At 37.5% G+C, this 17509-nt stretch overlaps 1 protein-coding gene across 4 annotated transcripts in view; it reads left to right on the forward strand.

Moving 5' to 3' along the window:
• Positions 1 to 17509, forward strand: part of UHRF2 (ubiquitin like with PHD and ring finger domains 2) — a 77597-nt gene that overhangs the window by 43212 nt on the left and 16876 nt on the right. For all 4 annotated transcript variants that reach the window (XM_030258937.4, XM_030258938.4, XM_030258939.4 and 1 more), the window contains exons 5-9: positions 1186 to 1295; positions 10073 to 10259; positions 13192 to 13315; positions 13716 to 13823; positions 17003 to 17107. In XM_030258937.4, coding sequence (XP_030114797.1) covers positions 1186 to 1295; positions 10073 to 10259; positions 13192 to 13315; positions 13716 to 13823; positions 17003 to 17107 — 634 coding nt within the window. The remainder of the gene's footprint in view (positions 1 to 1185; positions 1296 to 10072; positions 10260 to 13191; positions 13316 to 13715; positions 13824 to 17002; positions 17108 to 17509) is intronic.

The following is a 17509-nucleotide window of genomic DNA, read 5'->3' on the forward strand; positions in this document are numbered from 1 at the left end:
TTGTGTTTTTTCCCTGGCTTAGTTTTTTTCTGCCTTAGTTAGGCTATCATGTGTCAGAGTTCAAGAACTGATAGTCAGCATAAAGGAAGTGGTGAGACCCGGCCAAGAGGTAGGGCAGAGAACCACAGATTCCAGAGTGAAGCCTGATGTTTCTGGAGATGTTCTCTTGTTGCAATTATCCTTATTCAATATGAATCTAATATCTTGTTTCCCTAGTTGTCTATAGTCTAATATAATTTCTTCAAACATGATTTCAAGACACCTCTGTGATAGGTTATTACAGATATGCACTAGTATTTTAGTATACTGAAAACTCCTGCTTACTTCTAGATCAGATAGTAAATTGAAAGTGGTTAGAGAACAGGCAGTTGAAGAGAGCAAGTATCATCCTAAGGAGGAAGGAAAAGGGAGTGCTAACAACTCCTGGTGTTATGGCCTTTTCTTCCTGGATACATTTCCATTTGAATTACAATCTGTGTAGATACAAATATATTTTAATAAGAGTAGGTGAAAACTTTACATTTAATGTTTTCTAATTATTTTCTACAAGTCTTTTAGCATTATTGTTGTGGAGTCTTTATTTGTTGCTACTAATTACTGAGAGTTCGCACTGAAACCTGACATAGCAGGACTATTTGTAATTGACGTATTACAAACATACGTTGTATGTGGCTTTCCAGAGCTGAGAAACAGTTAAAAGTCATAGAAGGGCTTTTGAAATTTTCTACTGCTTTTCTTGCTCTATAGGTTCCAACTATTTTTCTGTCTTGCAGGTCACATTTCTGGTTTGTTTGTGGTACTGTACTTTTATAATAATGTTTGAGATGCTGTATTCCAGAAAATAAGGTTTTCTTTGGTCTGCTGTGTTCAGCCAATAAAAACATTTTGAAGTTTTAGAAGGGAATTAAGTCATATTGGTAACTGTCAATGAAGACATACTGAAGTGCCAGACAATCTGAGGATAATGGAGTAGTCTTTTCTTTAAGTGAGCCCTAATATGTGTTTTATAGTCTTCTTAGAAGTTACCATGCTAGACTGATTTTTGTGTGTGAATTCAAATAAAGTATCCTATCAGTGATAAAAAAGTCTACTTATCTTTATCTTACTGCTTAGGATTCAAAAAGTACAGAATCTAGGTCTGAGGAACTAAGTTGAATGTACTTTTTATTCTTTTTTGTTTTTCAGAGGTCCAGAAGACACAATAAATGATTGTAAAATCCTTTTTATAGAGGAAATGTACAAGATTGAAAAGCCAGGAGCCTATCCACTGACATTTGGGGATGGAGATTTCAAAAGTATGCGCTTTTTAAATTATTTGAATATAAATACAAATTGAGTGATGTTTCTTTAGAAAGTATCAGCATGCAGAGGTAGTAGTAATAATTGGTTTGTGTTCAAGAAAGTAATTGCATTTAAAAATTTTTAGATTTCTGTTCTGAAAAGTATAGTTACTGTGAGATGGTTATATTACTTTACATATTTAGAAACTAATAGCAGCTTAGTGCTATCAGTCATAAATGGTGAAACAGGGAAACAGGGAAATGGTGAAAAAGGGAAGCAGCTGATGATGCTCTAAATGAACAGTGCAGAATGAATTTGCAGTCTCAAGAGAGGTGTTCAGGCCACCAAAACTGCTGTTGCAACTGACATGTAATTTAAGCTTTAAATAAATTATTAAATGCCAAAAATGGAATTAGTTGGTAGCAATACACTTTAACCCTGTCATTCTGTCAGAGGAAAAAAAAGATAAGGAACTTCATACTAAAGTTGCTTGTACTATTAAAAAAAGGGATAATTCATGTTTGAATTAGTTGACCCTGCATGAAGTTATTAAAAAAGTTACTATGCAAAACCTCCTTAACCTCCCCACAACCACGATAAGGAGTTAGTGGCAGTTCATCTAAAAAGTAGTGTGACATTTTATCCTGCATTTGAAAATATATTAAAGTTAGGAGTGCTAAGTGTTTGTGATAGCAACACTGAAGATTGAACTGCAGGTCTGCAAGTAGGTGTTAGATATAATTACACATTACATTCCTGACTCCATGCAATTTTTCAGTACCTTTGTAGGTGGCTCTCCATGTACGAGTCTGATTAATGTTTATTTGTTGTCTAAAAAAAAAATTACTTTTTTACAGAGGAGCAAATATCATTTGCTGTGGTATTCTTAAAAGTAAAAATATCAATTTCTCAACTCATTATTCATTTTCATTATTTGAGAATTACCTCCCTTAGATTACTAAAAAATAAAATTATCCACTCTGTTTTATTTTTGCTTGGTCACATTAAAAGATCTTTGCAATATCTTAAAGCATGTTTTGATTTACAAAGATGCAGTGTGAGAAAATTGAAAATCTACAAATACTGATTTGTGTTTACATACTATTTATTTTGCAAATATGCAACATTTTAAATTACATAAAAAATTATTGTAGTTCATATAGTCCTTCCCTGCAGCTACTGTGTAATGAATTAACTTTTAAAACTATGTATCAAGGAAACGAGTGATTACCGTATTGCTGACCATACAGAATTGTCTACAATGGTGCTATTTGAGCTCACATGAGTATTTACTTACCATAGAATCATTTAGATGGCAAGAGACCCTTTAGGCATTCAAATCCACCATTAAACCATGTCCCTAAATGCCACATCTGGGTGTTTTTTGAACACTTACAGGGGTGGTAATTCCATCACTACTCTAGGCAACATCTTCCAGTGCTTGACCATTCTTTCTGTGAAGCAGTTTTCCTAATAATCAAGCTAAACCTCCCCTAGTCCAGCTTCAGGCCATTTCCTCTTGTCCTTTTGACTGACCCTCACCTGGCTATAAACTCAGGTAGTTGCAGAGAGCAATAAGGTCTCAGGTCACCTTATTATATTTACCAGCTGGAGTAAATAACCCCAGCTCCCTGAGCTGCTCCTCATAGGATGTGTACTCCAGAGCCTTCACAAGCTTCACTGGCCAACTCTGGACACACTCCAGCACCTCAGTGTCCTTCTTTGAATGAGGGATTTGAGGCTGAACACAAGATTTGAGGGGTGGCCTTACCAGTCAATACTTTGTACACCGATTTCCACTCTAATTGTTTCAGAGTCAAGACCTTTGTTGACTATTACAGCTCCTTCACTCCAATGTTGATAGTTGTTTCTTTATTTGTAACCTCTTTGCATAAACTACCCAAATACTGACATCTGTGTAGAGATTTGCACCTCTCTGTATGTTCTGTTTCATTTTGTTCCTGGTCACAATCTTATTAATTTCAGCATATTGTTTATAACCTTCATAAATAAATATAATTCATAAATATAATCTTCTAAAGTGTAATTGTGAAAAATAAACTGATGTGGGAATTCAGCTGTATTTCTTGAACTGCTCTTTTTCCTGAAGTCAACACTCACTACACAACCCTATTCATGTGATTCTGGTTTTCCAGCCAGGTCAGCTGTTTTTGCCTTTGTTCAAGTATGCACAGTGCATTATCAGTTGAGCTGTATGCTGTAGTGTAGGCTACCAATGTAGCCTTTCCTTCTGGATTGTACTTACAACCCCATTTGTACTGTGTATTAAAAAAAGTTAAATATATATACATCTATCTATAAACACACAGCTCCCTTAGCTTATATAGTATGGAGAGATGCAGAATTTTATTACTTTCTTTTTTTAAAATTTTATTTTATTATTTTATTTAATTTTAATTTCAGATTAAATTTAAAATAATTATTTGGTCTTAAATATTCTATGAGATTGTTGTAAGCACAATCAGCAAATGCACTGATTATATTTTTGTCCATATTTAGCTACTCTCCACGCCCATGTCAAAAGATAGAATGCCCACTGTGGAAATAATCTTTATCAGATAAACGGACTAGGATGTCTCTGCAGAAAAACTCTTTATTTCTTGAGCATGGTCACATAATAGTTAGGTTTTGTATGTGTAAAGTGATGTTAATATACATTTAGCAGTTACAGTTAAAAATAAAGCAGTCATTTTCTCATTAATTAATGGAAGTAAAATTCTGCAACTGAGGAAAGGAGTAAGACTAAGCCTATTAGAAAATTATATTAGAAATAAAAAAATCTGAGAAGCAACATAGTTGTAAATATGTTACAAATATTTATATGCAACATGCAAATAACACCTAGGTATCAAAATATATTACTTCCAGAATCCAAACTTGTGCTACTTCCTTCTTCAAAAAAAAAGTTAATATTAAATTATTTATGGAACTAAACTTTGCATTGTTGGTTGAGGTGAACAGACCTGTCTTCATATGACTAATAGTGCAGCTATAGTTAGTGCATATGACTTAAAATATGGTTAAAACAGAAATGTGAAAAATGAAAGTCATATCATGAAAATGACAGTTTGTAGTTTGTATATTGAAGAAAATACAGAACTTCACCTATTTAACTGAACTAAAATATGTAGGTCGTTTTTGCTCTTTTCCTATTTAAGAATAAAATTACTAACATTTTATCTAAGAAACTGATTTTTTAACTGAAAAAAGGCCTAAACAATGTGGTGCTCAGAGCTACCACAATTGCCATTTCATGTTGTCTGTTATTAGCTAAATGAGGCAGACTATAGAGTTTCCATAGGGAATGCTCGGTCATCACTTTTAAAATTTTTCAAAGGAGTTAACAGTTATCTGGGATTTCTTAGTCTGACTGGAATCAGTGTTGGCACCTTGCACAGCTAGTGAGTTTAATATAGCTATGCAAGAAAACCCTCAGATTTATTAATCAGCACACATAAAATTTTTCCTTTCTCTTCAAACGAACCTTTGGAGAGAAGTCTGAAACTAATAGATTACCTCCATTTGGAAAGCATGATAAGTCTTCTAGGCTACACTTTACTAGAAGCAATATTCTTATAGATTTTTGGAGGGTTTTTTTAGAAGTATATATTTAAATGTATTTTTGCCTTTAAGACTTTGCAAAATAGTCACTGCTGGTAGTTATACATGTTTATTTTTCAGGCTTTCCAGTCAGTAGATCTAAAAAAAGCTTCTATCTGCAGCTGGTAATCTTCCCTCTTCAGTGATTCTTTTATATGTTTCAATTTTAAAGGTTTTTATCTTAAAACCAATGATTCAAACAACATTGTTTTAGCACTTCTTATCATGGAATGGTTTTAGTTGGAAGGGACTTTAAAAAATATTTTAGTCCAACCCCCCTGCCATGGGCAGGAGTATTTTTCATTAAATCAGGTTGCTCAAAGCCCTATTTAACCTGACTTTAAGAGGCTCCAGGAATGGGGCATCCATACCTTCTCAGGGCAACCTGTGCCAGTGTCTTATCCCTCACAATAAAAAAAATGTCTTCCTTGTATCCAGTCTAAATTACATTTCTTTCAATTTAAAATTGCTTGTAGTTTTCATTATTGTTGCTCCCTGTCATTAGTGATCTTGGTAAAAAATCTTTCCCTGTCTTTCTGATATACCTCCTTTAAGTATTGAAAGGCCACACAAAGGTATCCCTAAAGCCTTCTCTTGCCCAGGCTGAACAAATCCATCTCTCCCAGCCTTTCTTCACAGAAGAGGTGTTCCAGCCCTCTGATCATTTCCATGGCCCTCCTCTGGACCTGTCCTTACAGTGTCTGGAAGGAATATTCGGGGAAGTACAGGCCTGTCAGCCTGACCTCAGTGCTGGGGAAGGTCATGGAGCAGATCATCCAGAGTGTCCTCACACATGGTGTGTGTGCAGGACAGCCAGGGGATCAGGCCCAGCCGGCAGGCGTTTGTGGAAGGCAGGTTCAGCCTGGCCAGCCTGATCTCCTTACCAGACTGTGACCCACCCGGTGGTTGAGCAAAAGGCTGTGGATGTTGTCTACCCGGACTTCGGTAAAGCCTTTGATACTGTTTCCCACAGCATTCTTCTGGAGAAACTCTGCTCATGGCTCAGACAGGCATGCAGTTCACAGGGTAAAAACCGGCTGTGTGGCTGGGCCCAGAGCTTGGTGGTGCATGGAGCTACATCCAGCTGGTGGCCAGTGACCAGTGGTGCTCCCAGAGCTCAGTACTGGGGCCAGTCCTGTTTTATATTCTTTGTGCATTATCTGGATGAAGGGATTGAATGAACCCTCAGTCAGATGGCAGATGTCACCAAGCTGGGTGGGAGTGCTGATCTGCTGAGGGCAGGAAGGCTCTGCAGAGGGATCTGCACAGGCTGGATCATGGCCAAGGCCAGTGGTGTGAGGTACAACAAGGCCAGGGCTGGTCCTGCCCTTGGGTCACAGCAGCCCCAGGCAGTGCCACAGGCTGGGGCAGAGTGGCTGCAGAGCTGCCCACAGGAAAAGGCCCTGGGGGTGCTGGTGACAGCAGCTGAGCATGAGCCAGCAGTGCCCAGGGGGCCAAGAGGGCCAATGGCACCTGGCCTGTGCCAGCAACAGCGTGGCCAGCAGGAGCAGGGCAGGGATTGCCCCTGTCCTCAGCATTGGTGAGGCCACATCTTAATTCCTCTGTTCAATTCTGTGCCATTCACTATAAGAAGGACATTGAGGTGCTGAAGTGAGTCATAACATGTGCCTGAGAGTATTGATTAGATATTGGGAAAATTTTTTTCATGGTTGTTAATAATTAGACCAAGCTCCCTAATGAAGTGGTGGCATCACCGTCCCTGGTAGGTTTCTCAAGGTGAGTGGATATGGCACTGGAGGACATGGTTTAATGCTGAATATGATGGTGGAGCTAGGTTGGTACTTAGACTTGATGATCTTAAAGGCATTTTCAAACTTTAATGATTCTGTGACTCTTTGATGAACTACACTGCTCAGTTTGGTGTCATCTACAACCTTGTTGAGGGTGCACCACTGGGTGTGTCGTTGATGTAGACAGAAAATAATAGCGTTCCAAATATGACACTTGAAGAACAACACTCCTTAATGGTTTTAGCTTTTACATTAAACCATTGGTTATGGAGCACTCTTTGAATGTGGCTGTCCAATTAAGTCCTTATCCATTTAACATTTCATTCATCAAACACATCTCTCTTTAGTTTAACAGCAAGAATGTAAGTCAGCTATAGAGTGTCACAAAGGAGGGCCACAAAGATGGTTAAGGGCCTTGAAGGGAAGCCTTATAAAGACAACAGCTGAGGTTGCCTGATTGTTTAGCCTAGAGAAGAAGAGGCTGAGAGCAGTCATCACAGTCTACAACTTCCTCATGAGGGGAACAGGAGGGGCAGACCAATGTGTACTCTGTGGTGACAGTGACAGGAGCTGAGGGAATGGCCTAAAGCTGTGTCAGGGGAGGTTTAGGTTAGATAACAGGAAAAGGTTCTTCATCCAGAGGGTGCTTGGACACTTGAACAGGCTTCCCAGGGAAATTGTGACAGCACTCAGCCTGGCAGAGATTCAAGGAGCTTCTGGACAATGTTCTCATGCACAGAGGGATTTTTGGGATGTCCTCTGCAGGGCCAAGAATTTGATGTGAGTGACTCTTGTGGATCCCTATCCCCTCATGATATTCTATAAATCTATGATTTTTTTTGTTAAGAATATTGTGATGGTCCATATCAAAGGCCTTACAGACAGGTATACAGACACCTATAGTTTTCCTTTGACAAATGATGCATTCCGTCCTTGTTGGAGGGCCACTGTGTCAATCGGGCACTATTTGCCCTTTGTAAAGCCATTTTGGCTATCTTTAACCAGTCTTCTGTCTTCCAGGTCTTGACATGTCTTCCAGGAGTCTCTGCTCTGTGATCTTACTGGGTACTGAGATGCGGCTGACTAGTCAACAATTCCTGGGTTCTTGCTTTTTACTCTTTTTTTTTTAAAGGTTGAAATAGCATTTTCTCCAGTCACTGAGATCTTACTCTGACTGTTGTGGATTTTCAGACATGATTTTTTATATATTATGAAGAGTGGTTGCAGTTAACAGCTACAATTCTCTCAGGACCCTGGGACGCATCTCCTTGGGTCCCATGGTATTGTCTATGTTCAGGTTCTCAGATGATCCTGAACCTGAACTGCTCTTGCACCAGGAGTGACTTGAATTCCCCAGTTCCTGTCTTGAGGTTCAGGGACTTGAGTGATGTGGGAAGAGTGATTACGAATGAACACTGAGGCAAACAAAATTGCTGCATACCTCACCCTTCTCCATGTGGATAGTAATTAGTTCTGTCCCATTTTGGGGGATGGGGGAGGAGAGGATTGTGTGTGTACATTTTCTTTAATCTTCCTTTTCTGACCAATATGCTTATAAGAAGCCATTTTTACTATTCTTTGTATCCCTTGCCAAATTCAGCTCCAGCTGTACCTTAGCTTTCCTAATTTCTTAATTGTCCCTCTACAACTTCTCTTTTCTTCCCAGGATACCCGTCCCTGATTCCATGTCCAGTGCTTTTCCTTCTTGTATATGTCCAAGAGGTCTTTACTGAACCATGCTGGTCTCTTGCCTTCCCTGTCTGAATGCTCACTGGTGGAAATGGAGAGATCTTGGGCTCTAAAAGAAATGTCCTTAAAGATCTGACTGTTTTATTCTGTTCATTTTTCCCTGAGTGCAGTTTTCCAGAGGGTCCCGTCCACTAATTCCTAAAATAACTAAAAGTTCAGGCTTCTAAAATTCAGAGTAGTGACTTTAAGCTTTCTTTGGCCCATAATTGCTGAGATCATGAATTCCACCAGGGCATGACCACTTCAGCCCAGGCTGGCAGTGATCCTGACCTCTCCAGTTAGTTAATCTGGGCTAGTTAATCTGCGCCACAGGTGCAGTAGCAGGTGCACTTCTCTGTCATCTGGGGTAAGAAATTATCCTTGATGCTGTCCAGGAGTCTCCTGGACTTCTTACATCTTGCCGAGCTGCTTTTCCAGCAGATGTCAGGGACTGTCCTGACAAGTCCCAGCAGCTGGATCAGAACCTGCCAGAGTGATGCTTCCTGCAGGTGAACTAAGAAGGTTTTGTCAATAGGGTATCCTCAGCTGGGTGATGGGTAATAAACACAAACTGTGAGATTCTGTTTATTGGCTTGGCTTCTGATTTTTAACCACAAGCTCTTGACCTGTTCATCACTGTTTTTCAAAGATGAGTTTGTGCAATCAAGTCCATGGAGAGGGCAAATTGCCTGCTCCCTCCCCTTTCCTTGCCTATCCCTTCTAAACAGTTTGTAGCTGTCAACTGGAATGCTCCAGTCCTGTGATTTGTCCTACCAAGTTTCAGCATTTGTGATTAGATCATAGCTTTACATTTGCACAGTCACTTACAGTTCTTCTGATTGTCACCCATGCTACATATCCAACTGTGTAAGCATTTTAGATGAGAAAGCTCTAGTTCTTTTGAGGCATTTCACAGGTGTTCCCCTGTCAATTTTTAATTCATCAGCAGCCCCTGACTCTTCTTTGTTCATCAAAACTCCATCCTCTTCCCACTCTAAGTGTAGTTGATTCTATCTTTTAAGATAAAAGAATTGTTGAAGGTCTTCCAGAAAGATTGCAGACACAGCACAGTGCTTCACATTTCAATCCCCCTTTCTTATATAACTTTGAGTCTGGAGTTTCTCTCCACAGAGATGTACACTGATAACTTCAAGTGCATGGATCAATTTGTCTGCAAAATCTGTTCAGCTGGGAGGGCATGCTCTTCTTCAATAGAAAGGGGCGTAGATTTCTGCAAATTCTGAGTCATTAATTTCCTTCTTGGTATACTTAGGAAAAGTGTTCAAGTATCCAGAACTCCTGGATACATCAAGGATCCACCTCATATTTCTATTCAAGAATAAACTTCTGAAAGAAATATTTATTTTTATTGCTTATGTTATCCAAGCTAACTTACAAGGAGCTAATAAGCTGTATAGCTTCAGAAGACAGCAAAACTTCATCTTTAGGGAGAATGTGCACGTGCATCTTGGGAGCATGAGAAAATAAAGAGAAGCTGATGATTAGTCATGTTTTTTTTGGCTTGTTTATACAGCAGAAGAAACCTTATTAAGCCTAGATAAATACCTCATTGTAAGAAGAAACGCATTTTCAAGAGAGCAGTGTTCATGCTCAGAAATAATTATTCCTTTAGATATAATAATTCACTTTGCTGAGATACATGGCATTTGACATTTCTTTGTTTTTGACAGGAAAAAGCGGCCCTGAATGCAAGCACTGTAGGGCTGATCCAGATAAGGAGTGCCGGTTTTGTTCATGTTACTTGTGTGGTGGAAAACAGGATGCTCACATGCAACTCCTGTGTGATGAATGTAATATGGCTTATCATATTTACTGCCTGAACCCTCCTTTAAGCAAGATACCAGAAGATGAAGACTGGTAAATATACAAGGATGATTTACTTACCTATATTGACATTCTATACATGGTACCTTTTTGATATTTGCACCTCATGAGAGAAAATAGTGAAGATATTTTTAAATTCTGAGGTGTTTTCATCCATCTACTTAATATAAGGCTTATGTTTTCTGTCATGATAATTCTTATAAATCATTCACAATGGATTAGTAGTAAGCTTTAAGGCCATTATGAAATTTCAAGACTGGTATGTTCATTTTATTCTTTATGGTCATTATGATCTTCTGGGACATTACCTGATTGTATTTATTGACAGTTGTTGTTCCTCAGCCTGTTCATTTTTTGAAAGCTTCACTGCTTGAGCAATTCTCTTACGCTCTTGCTTCTCTACCCCTTCATCCTTTGTCCCTGCTGCTGCCCCTGTGCTCTTCATTGCCTCTACTACATTCATTTTTCATGCTATGGAAGGACCACCACATTACTACTCTTCATTTCATATGTAATTACTCTTATGTTTTTATTAGCTGTCTACAATTTACACTGTTCATATTTATCACCTGCCTATGATTTATTGGAGGTGTTAATCCTTTATAAATGTGTAATAAATAGAACTTTATTCTTATAAAGTTTTCCATAGACGTCATTAAATGTCTAAGATGTCTATGAATACATTACCTGGAAACTCTTAGAACCTTGTGATTATATTTTTTGTAATATGTGTGAATCTTTTGGAAGTTTTAGCATTCTCTGTAAATGAATAACTCAATTTCCTACACCTTACTGGATTCCAAAATGTTTATTGGTTAGTGCCTGCCTGTTTTCTGGGGCAACTATCCTCACAGGAAAGAATTTCTTACTAAAATCTAAACTAGCTAGAAGGTGTCTGAAACCTTTCTCCAGACTGAACAGTCCCAGCTCTCTCAGCCTGTCTTCATAGCAGAGGTGCTTCAGCCCTCTGATCAGCTTGGTGGCCCTCCTCTGCGCTCTTGGCAACAGGTCCCTATCTTTTTTGTCTTGAGTGTCCCAGAGCTGATGCAGCACTGTAGGTGGGGTCTCACAAGAGCAGAGTAGAGTGGTGGAATCATCTCCTTTGACCTGCTGCCCACCCTGCTTTGGATGCAGCTCAGGAAGAGGGTTGGCTTTCTGGGCTGTGAGTGCACATGGCTGGATCATAGTGAGCCTTTTTATTACAAACACCTCCTCCTCTCCAGAGACAGTTGTGGTCCATTCTCCAAATTATGAATTTCCAGAAGTTTAATTCATATAATTAAAATTCATTGGAAAACCCCTGTCAAGCTTTTTAGCTAGTTTTTGATTACTGTGTAACTAAGAATAGGAGCCTTAAGATCTATATATGTAAGTATATACATATGTAAGTATATAAGATAGCTGCATCTGTGAATGAAGTCACAGGGTGGTAGAGGTACAGTTGTGGGCCTGGCTTATGTGAGCTAGTTTTGAGGTGCTTAGTGTCACCAGCCCTGTACTGTTTTAATGCTTGTCATTATGTAGAAGTGCATTTGCAATGGGCATCAGAGCAGTATGTCCTATCAAAGAGGAAGTTTGTGCCCTCCCTTCTTCCTTCATACTAGCAAAGAGTCATGGTTGTCTGATTCTTAATTTAGGAGCAGTTTGCTTCAGAATTGGGAATATTTCCATTTCGTATTTTTAGAGTGTAAAATCTGGTGAACTCTATTCAGGGGTTAAGTCTTCACTTTGGGAAAGGATAAGTTTATCTTGTGGAGATTAAATCACTCTGTATGTGAAACAGTATTTAATAGTCCCTACAAGATTCAGTTTAAAAGATATTAAGGTAGTATTGTTAGCCTATCAAGAAACATGGAATTCACCATGTGACTTCACCTTGTTAATTCACCTTGTGAATTTGCATTATGTCATATTTGTTCTTTTAATTGGTCTTACATGCTTTTTCTGTAAGCAGCTGTAGTACCTGTCAAAGTTACAGTGTATAACTTCAGCATCGTACATTATTATTTTTTGATATACATGGCTTCATTGTTTTCATGGTCCAATACCTTTACTGAGATAGTGAAATCTATTCCCGTGAACCTGAATCATTAATTCTTCTATTCATATCCACATAAAAAAACTTACTAAATCCAAACCAGCAGTAGTAGTAGTTGTAGTAGTTTTTGTTTACTGAATGAGGTTATCAGTGTTAATGTAGATCAGGCTTCCTCTTCTAATGGTATATGGTAACCAAATCCAGCCTATGGGAGCCAGAAACAAGGACATGCCTGTGTATTATTACTCCTGGACTGGGATAAGAATGTTGCTGGAAACAGTACAATGACCACTGTGCTCCTTTTCTCTCTCTGCTGTGGTCAGTGTATCCTAGTATCTCTGCTTTCCTACCAGAATGAATTTGTGTTAGTATGAGTGAGCCCCAGCATGATGTTCAAATGGCTTCAGTGCTGTGTGGAGTGATTGTGTGTGTTTCTGTATACATTATGTTACACCTTGGCTCTGTTTGACATTCAGTAATCTGCAGTGAAATTTGTTGCACCACCAGCAAAAAATAAGGATAGACTGGGCAGGACACAGAAACAGACCATGAGTACTGGTTAGCAGCATACTTTAATCTCAGCTATCTTCTCCTTTACGTGATGTAAATGAAGGAGGACTAAAAGAAGAGATAATACAGGTGACATGGGCACCTCTCATATATCATGTGAGAAAAAATAGTTGTATGTTTTGCAACTAGCACTCTACCTTTAAAGATATTGAAAACCCTTTTTTTAAAAAAAAGTAACAGTATTTGTTCATGTTGAGTTCATTTTTTAAGCTGTAGGCTTCAGCTGCTTAAGACTGGTATATGCTTGCTAGCTTGAAACATTCAGTCAAAATAAGCAAATAGACACTATTTTGGCTACCAGAAATGTATTTCCATTATTTTGAAGTTAATTGAGAATTTACTAAAACCTTTTTTTAGGTATTGTCCTTCCTGCAAAAATGATTCTAATGAAGTTGTAAAGGCTGGAGAAAAGCTCAAACAGAGTAAAAAGAAAGCAAAGATGCCATCTGCCAGTACTGAAAGCCAGAGAGACTGGGGAAAGGTAGAGTGTGTTTTAGAAATAGCTGTTATTCTGATTGTTCATGTATGTGCTACATCTATAATTCTGCTTGCATGTGCACTACACAAAATTCAGTACTGGGTTGCACAGACAACAAGACAATGTTTAATCCTGCCTGCTGTCTACTGGCAGTTAAAGCAGTGGAAAGATTATTAAGGTGACTAGAGGTAAAAAAAATGACAAAAAAGAAAACCCCCAATTCCCCTCCCAAACCTATAAGCACATATTACTTAATTTTACATTCCTTTTAACGATTGTTAACATATTTTGAAATATGTGTTTGTTATAATAGACAGATTTCATGATCTCTGCGTTGAATTTACAAATACTCTTCAATATTGCAATTCATTGGTCTGATTACTTTTGTCTGACGTATTTTTAGGGCATGGCCTGTGTTGGTCGCACTAAGGAATGCACTATTGTTCCTTCAAATCATTATGGGCCTATACCTGGTGTTCCTGTTGGGACAACCTGGAAATTCAGAGTTCAGGTATGTTGTTTCAGTATTAGCTGTAGTTGAAGGAAGTAGGAATAGTAATTATTGGGTTGGGCACTAAAATAAATTTCAATTGACAATTGCCATTTTCACCAGGACTAAGTAACACGAATACATTATGATTCCAATATTGGAAGTGATGGGAATAGTAGTGAAGGTTGAACTATACTGATTTTACCATACAACTTTTTGCTTCAACTTTTTACATGTAACTTAGTAAAAAGTCTGTTGGAATTATGATAAACATATTTCACATGTTAAAATTTGAAGTCGGATATTTAGTGAATAGAGTTAAGTATTTTCAGAAGAGTTTTCTTCACATGAACAGATTATCCCGTGAATGGGGAGTAGACTGCAGATTTTGAAAACATTATGTGTTATGACTGTGAATTGACTGTAGGTGTTTTTTGTTATATGTAATGGATGTCCAAATCTGGTTTTAGACTGATGAACAGCTTAAGCCTTTGTAAGTCTGTAGTGCTACTAAAATTCACTGTATATTCAGGTTTGGTGTTTTTTTTTAACTGCTTCATTTTCTGTTTAAAATTTTCTTTAGGCTCTGTGGTAAACTAGGTTGGTAAAAAACTGGCAGAAAAATAATCCTATCTGGAGTAGACAAGGGACTAATTTTCCCAGTGCATTACGCATTTTGGTTATGTAACCACAGTGCCAATACTATGGAAAAAGAAAAGCAAGGAGGATGGGACAGCTGCATTTTGTGCCAGTACTGATTTTTTTTTTCTGGTTTTGTAGTGTCCGGCAAGCTACAAACTTCCTCCCTTTTGCTTCAGCCTGATCTAATTTTTGGGTTCTCTTTCATTTTTTCATTGTTGTTTCTAGTCATGAAAATACATTCTTTGTTTTCTAAATCAGTTAGTTCTTTGTCTCTTGCATATGTAAATGATTGCAACTGAATGTTTTCTGTCATATTTAGAAAAATAAAACTAGAGGGTTGTGAACTACTTGAGAAGGGACAAGCCAAAAATCAAGCGCCTCTTTCTGATTTGTTTTATGAACTTTTCATCACTTGCTTTCTTTTTGCTCGGTGCGAGATGTAAAGTCTAGTAAGTAAGAAAGCTTTCTGAAATCACTTGGGCAAACTCAATGTATCAAAATAATTTTTTATTTTCATTGCTTTAATAGTAATTGGAATTACTTGATTACCTTTTTGTTAGGAATTCTATTGGTAAGACAAAACCTAATGCTTTTCAAGTATTTCTAGTACTGGTAGGAAAAACCAACAGAATTGGAGTGCTGCTTTCATCAGAAAATCCCTCAAAATATTATAGATATAATATATATACTGTATGTGTGTATATATGTGTGCATATATATATATGGACTAAATATCAAAAGACAATTGCCATTTATGCATAATTATTTTTTTTTATACAAATTAAACACCTTTTCATTTTTTTAAAGAAATTGAAGTTCTTTCTACATAGGAAGTTAAATTACACTTGTTTCTTATATGAACTAAGTTTTTTATGACAAAATGAGATTTTCTCAGCAAATCTATAAGAATTTAGAGAGTGTATGAGAATTTAAAGACTTCTTTATTTCTGATTTGCATAGTTTTTTAATGACACAAACTATTTTCTCTAGAAGGAAATTGACTAAGCATTACTTCTGGTGAGAGCATCTGAAGAGCATCTTTGGGGTGAATCACCTACCAGAAACTTAAATTTAATTGATGAAACCTGAAAACTAAAACAAGGGAGGGAGGGATGAATTAAAGAATGTTTGATACAACAGGACAGAGGAACGCAACAGTGAGGCCTAAAAAGACCTCGTATTCATCGTATTCATAAATGGTCTGGAAAAATTGGCAAATAGCTGATAAAGTTAAGTGAGAGTGCTAAATTGTTGTGGATAGCAAACATGGGGCTAGGAAGAGTTCTTAGTGTGTAAGTTGTAATTGATTTTCAGCTACTTACACTTCTTATTTAGCAAAGAGATATTCTAATAGCTAATTTCGAAAAATATGTCATTTTAATAGTGATTAGAAAAATAAATCAAATACTAAATTATCATTTAATTAAAGGGTCAGGAAAATAAAATACGTTATTCTTAACAGCAACCAGGAAGTATTGTGCAATGAAGTATTATTGTGTCCTTGCATGGTTTTCATGCTGTGCACAGGTCTAATCTGATGTTTACAGTGCACTTTTGACTAGCTGGATCTTTGATGTATTGTATTATGAAATCTCAAGACTATAGCAGAGGAATATAGACTCCCGTGAAAGTTGCTTAGAACTGTAGGTTGGGAAAAGGTGATCAGGAGTGCAAGAAGCAGAATGAGAAAAACAGGCAAAATCGAGGTCTGGAAGAAGGTATGAAGGTAGAAAGAAGAAATGTAATTGGTTTTATGCTAGAAGCCTTCATTCTACCAACACTATTTTTATCATAACATGCTGAGAAAATGCATAATTTGATATACAGTCTCATTTTATTAGTAAAGGTTGTTTGTAAGGCTTTTCTACTAATCCATAGTTTGAAACCATTATTAAATCAATTTTTGTGTGAGAGATGCTCCAGCAGATGTTGCCAGATTATGCTACAGCTGAAGGTTCCAGGTGGTCATGGTGCAGATTACTTGAACATTTATTAACAGAGAGTTATCCTGGTTGGACAACTACTCTATAATCCATGTGATGTTGCAATGGCTTCTTCTGTTTCCTTGGGCGGTCTGGTAATATTCCTCTTCACTGGTTACATTTACAATGTGTTATCTTACAAGTCCCTGACAAAATGATCTTTACACTGGGATCATCCTAGGTTAAAAATTGCGAGATGCCACCAAACTGGTAGACCTCCTTCTCCTTTGAATTGTTCTAAATGACTGTGCAAGTGGAGTATAGCAGTGAGTACAGTCTCATGTACTGCTTGTGGAAAAAATCTTGGAGATTTCCCCCAAAGAGGAAAGAGTCCATTACATCTTCCAGTGTCACCACTGTCCTGTATTGTCAGCTGGTTTTTTGGGTGCTCTTCCTTTTAGCTTTTCTTCCTGAAGAAACAGTGGTATTCACACCTTTAATAGCAGTCTTGCATTAACTGTTGACACAGAAACCTCTGCACAATATTTTAAGCAGAAAATTGATTGTTAAAAGTGGTTGTGTAGATGACTTGGTCTTTAAAAAAACTGCTATAAACTGGCTTTTTTCTGTTTCCAGGTGAGCGAAGCAGGTGTTCACAGGCCCCATGTTGGTGGAATCCATGGACGCAGCAATGACGGAGCTTATTCACTCGTGCTAGCTGGGGGATTTGAAGATGAAGTGGTATGTCATTCATGCGAGCAATAGTCTTGCTCTTCTAAGGCATCAAATGTATCAATGTCTGTAAACACAGAGTTGTATTTGGTGTTTTATCTAAAACTAATGTTTAGGTAGATATGAATGTAGACAAAATTAAGTAGTTTTTAGTATTTTGAAGGGAAAAATATCACCAAATCTTAAAGAATGCTTATGCTTGGATCTACATTAAAGCAAAATGTCATTTTCCACTGGATTTGACATTGTTTAGGATAATTACATTTCAGTATACTTTTAGAGTCTGAATTGAATGTTATAGAAAATCTGATAGTGCAATTGTGTGCAAATAATTACAGTATTTGCACACAACAGTATTTCTAATTATGTGATACATTTATTTTAATGAAACAAGAATAAAATATGTGGCTT

Source organism: Taeniopygia guttata, chromosome Z (assembly GCF_048771995.1).
Source record: "Taeniopygia guttata chromosome Z, bTaeGut7.mat, whole genome shotgun sequence".
In the NCBI taxonomy this organism is placed as follows: domain Eukaryota; kingdom Metazoa; phylum Chordata; class Aves; order Passeriformes; family Estrildidae; genus Taeniopygia; species Taeniopygia guttata.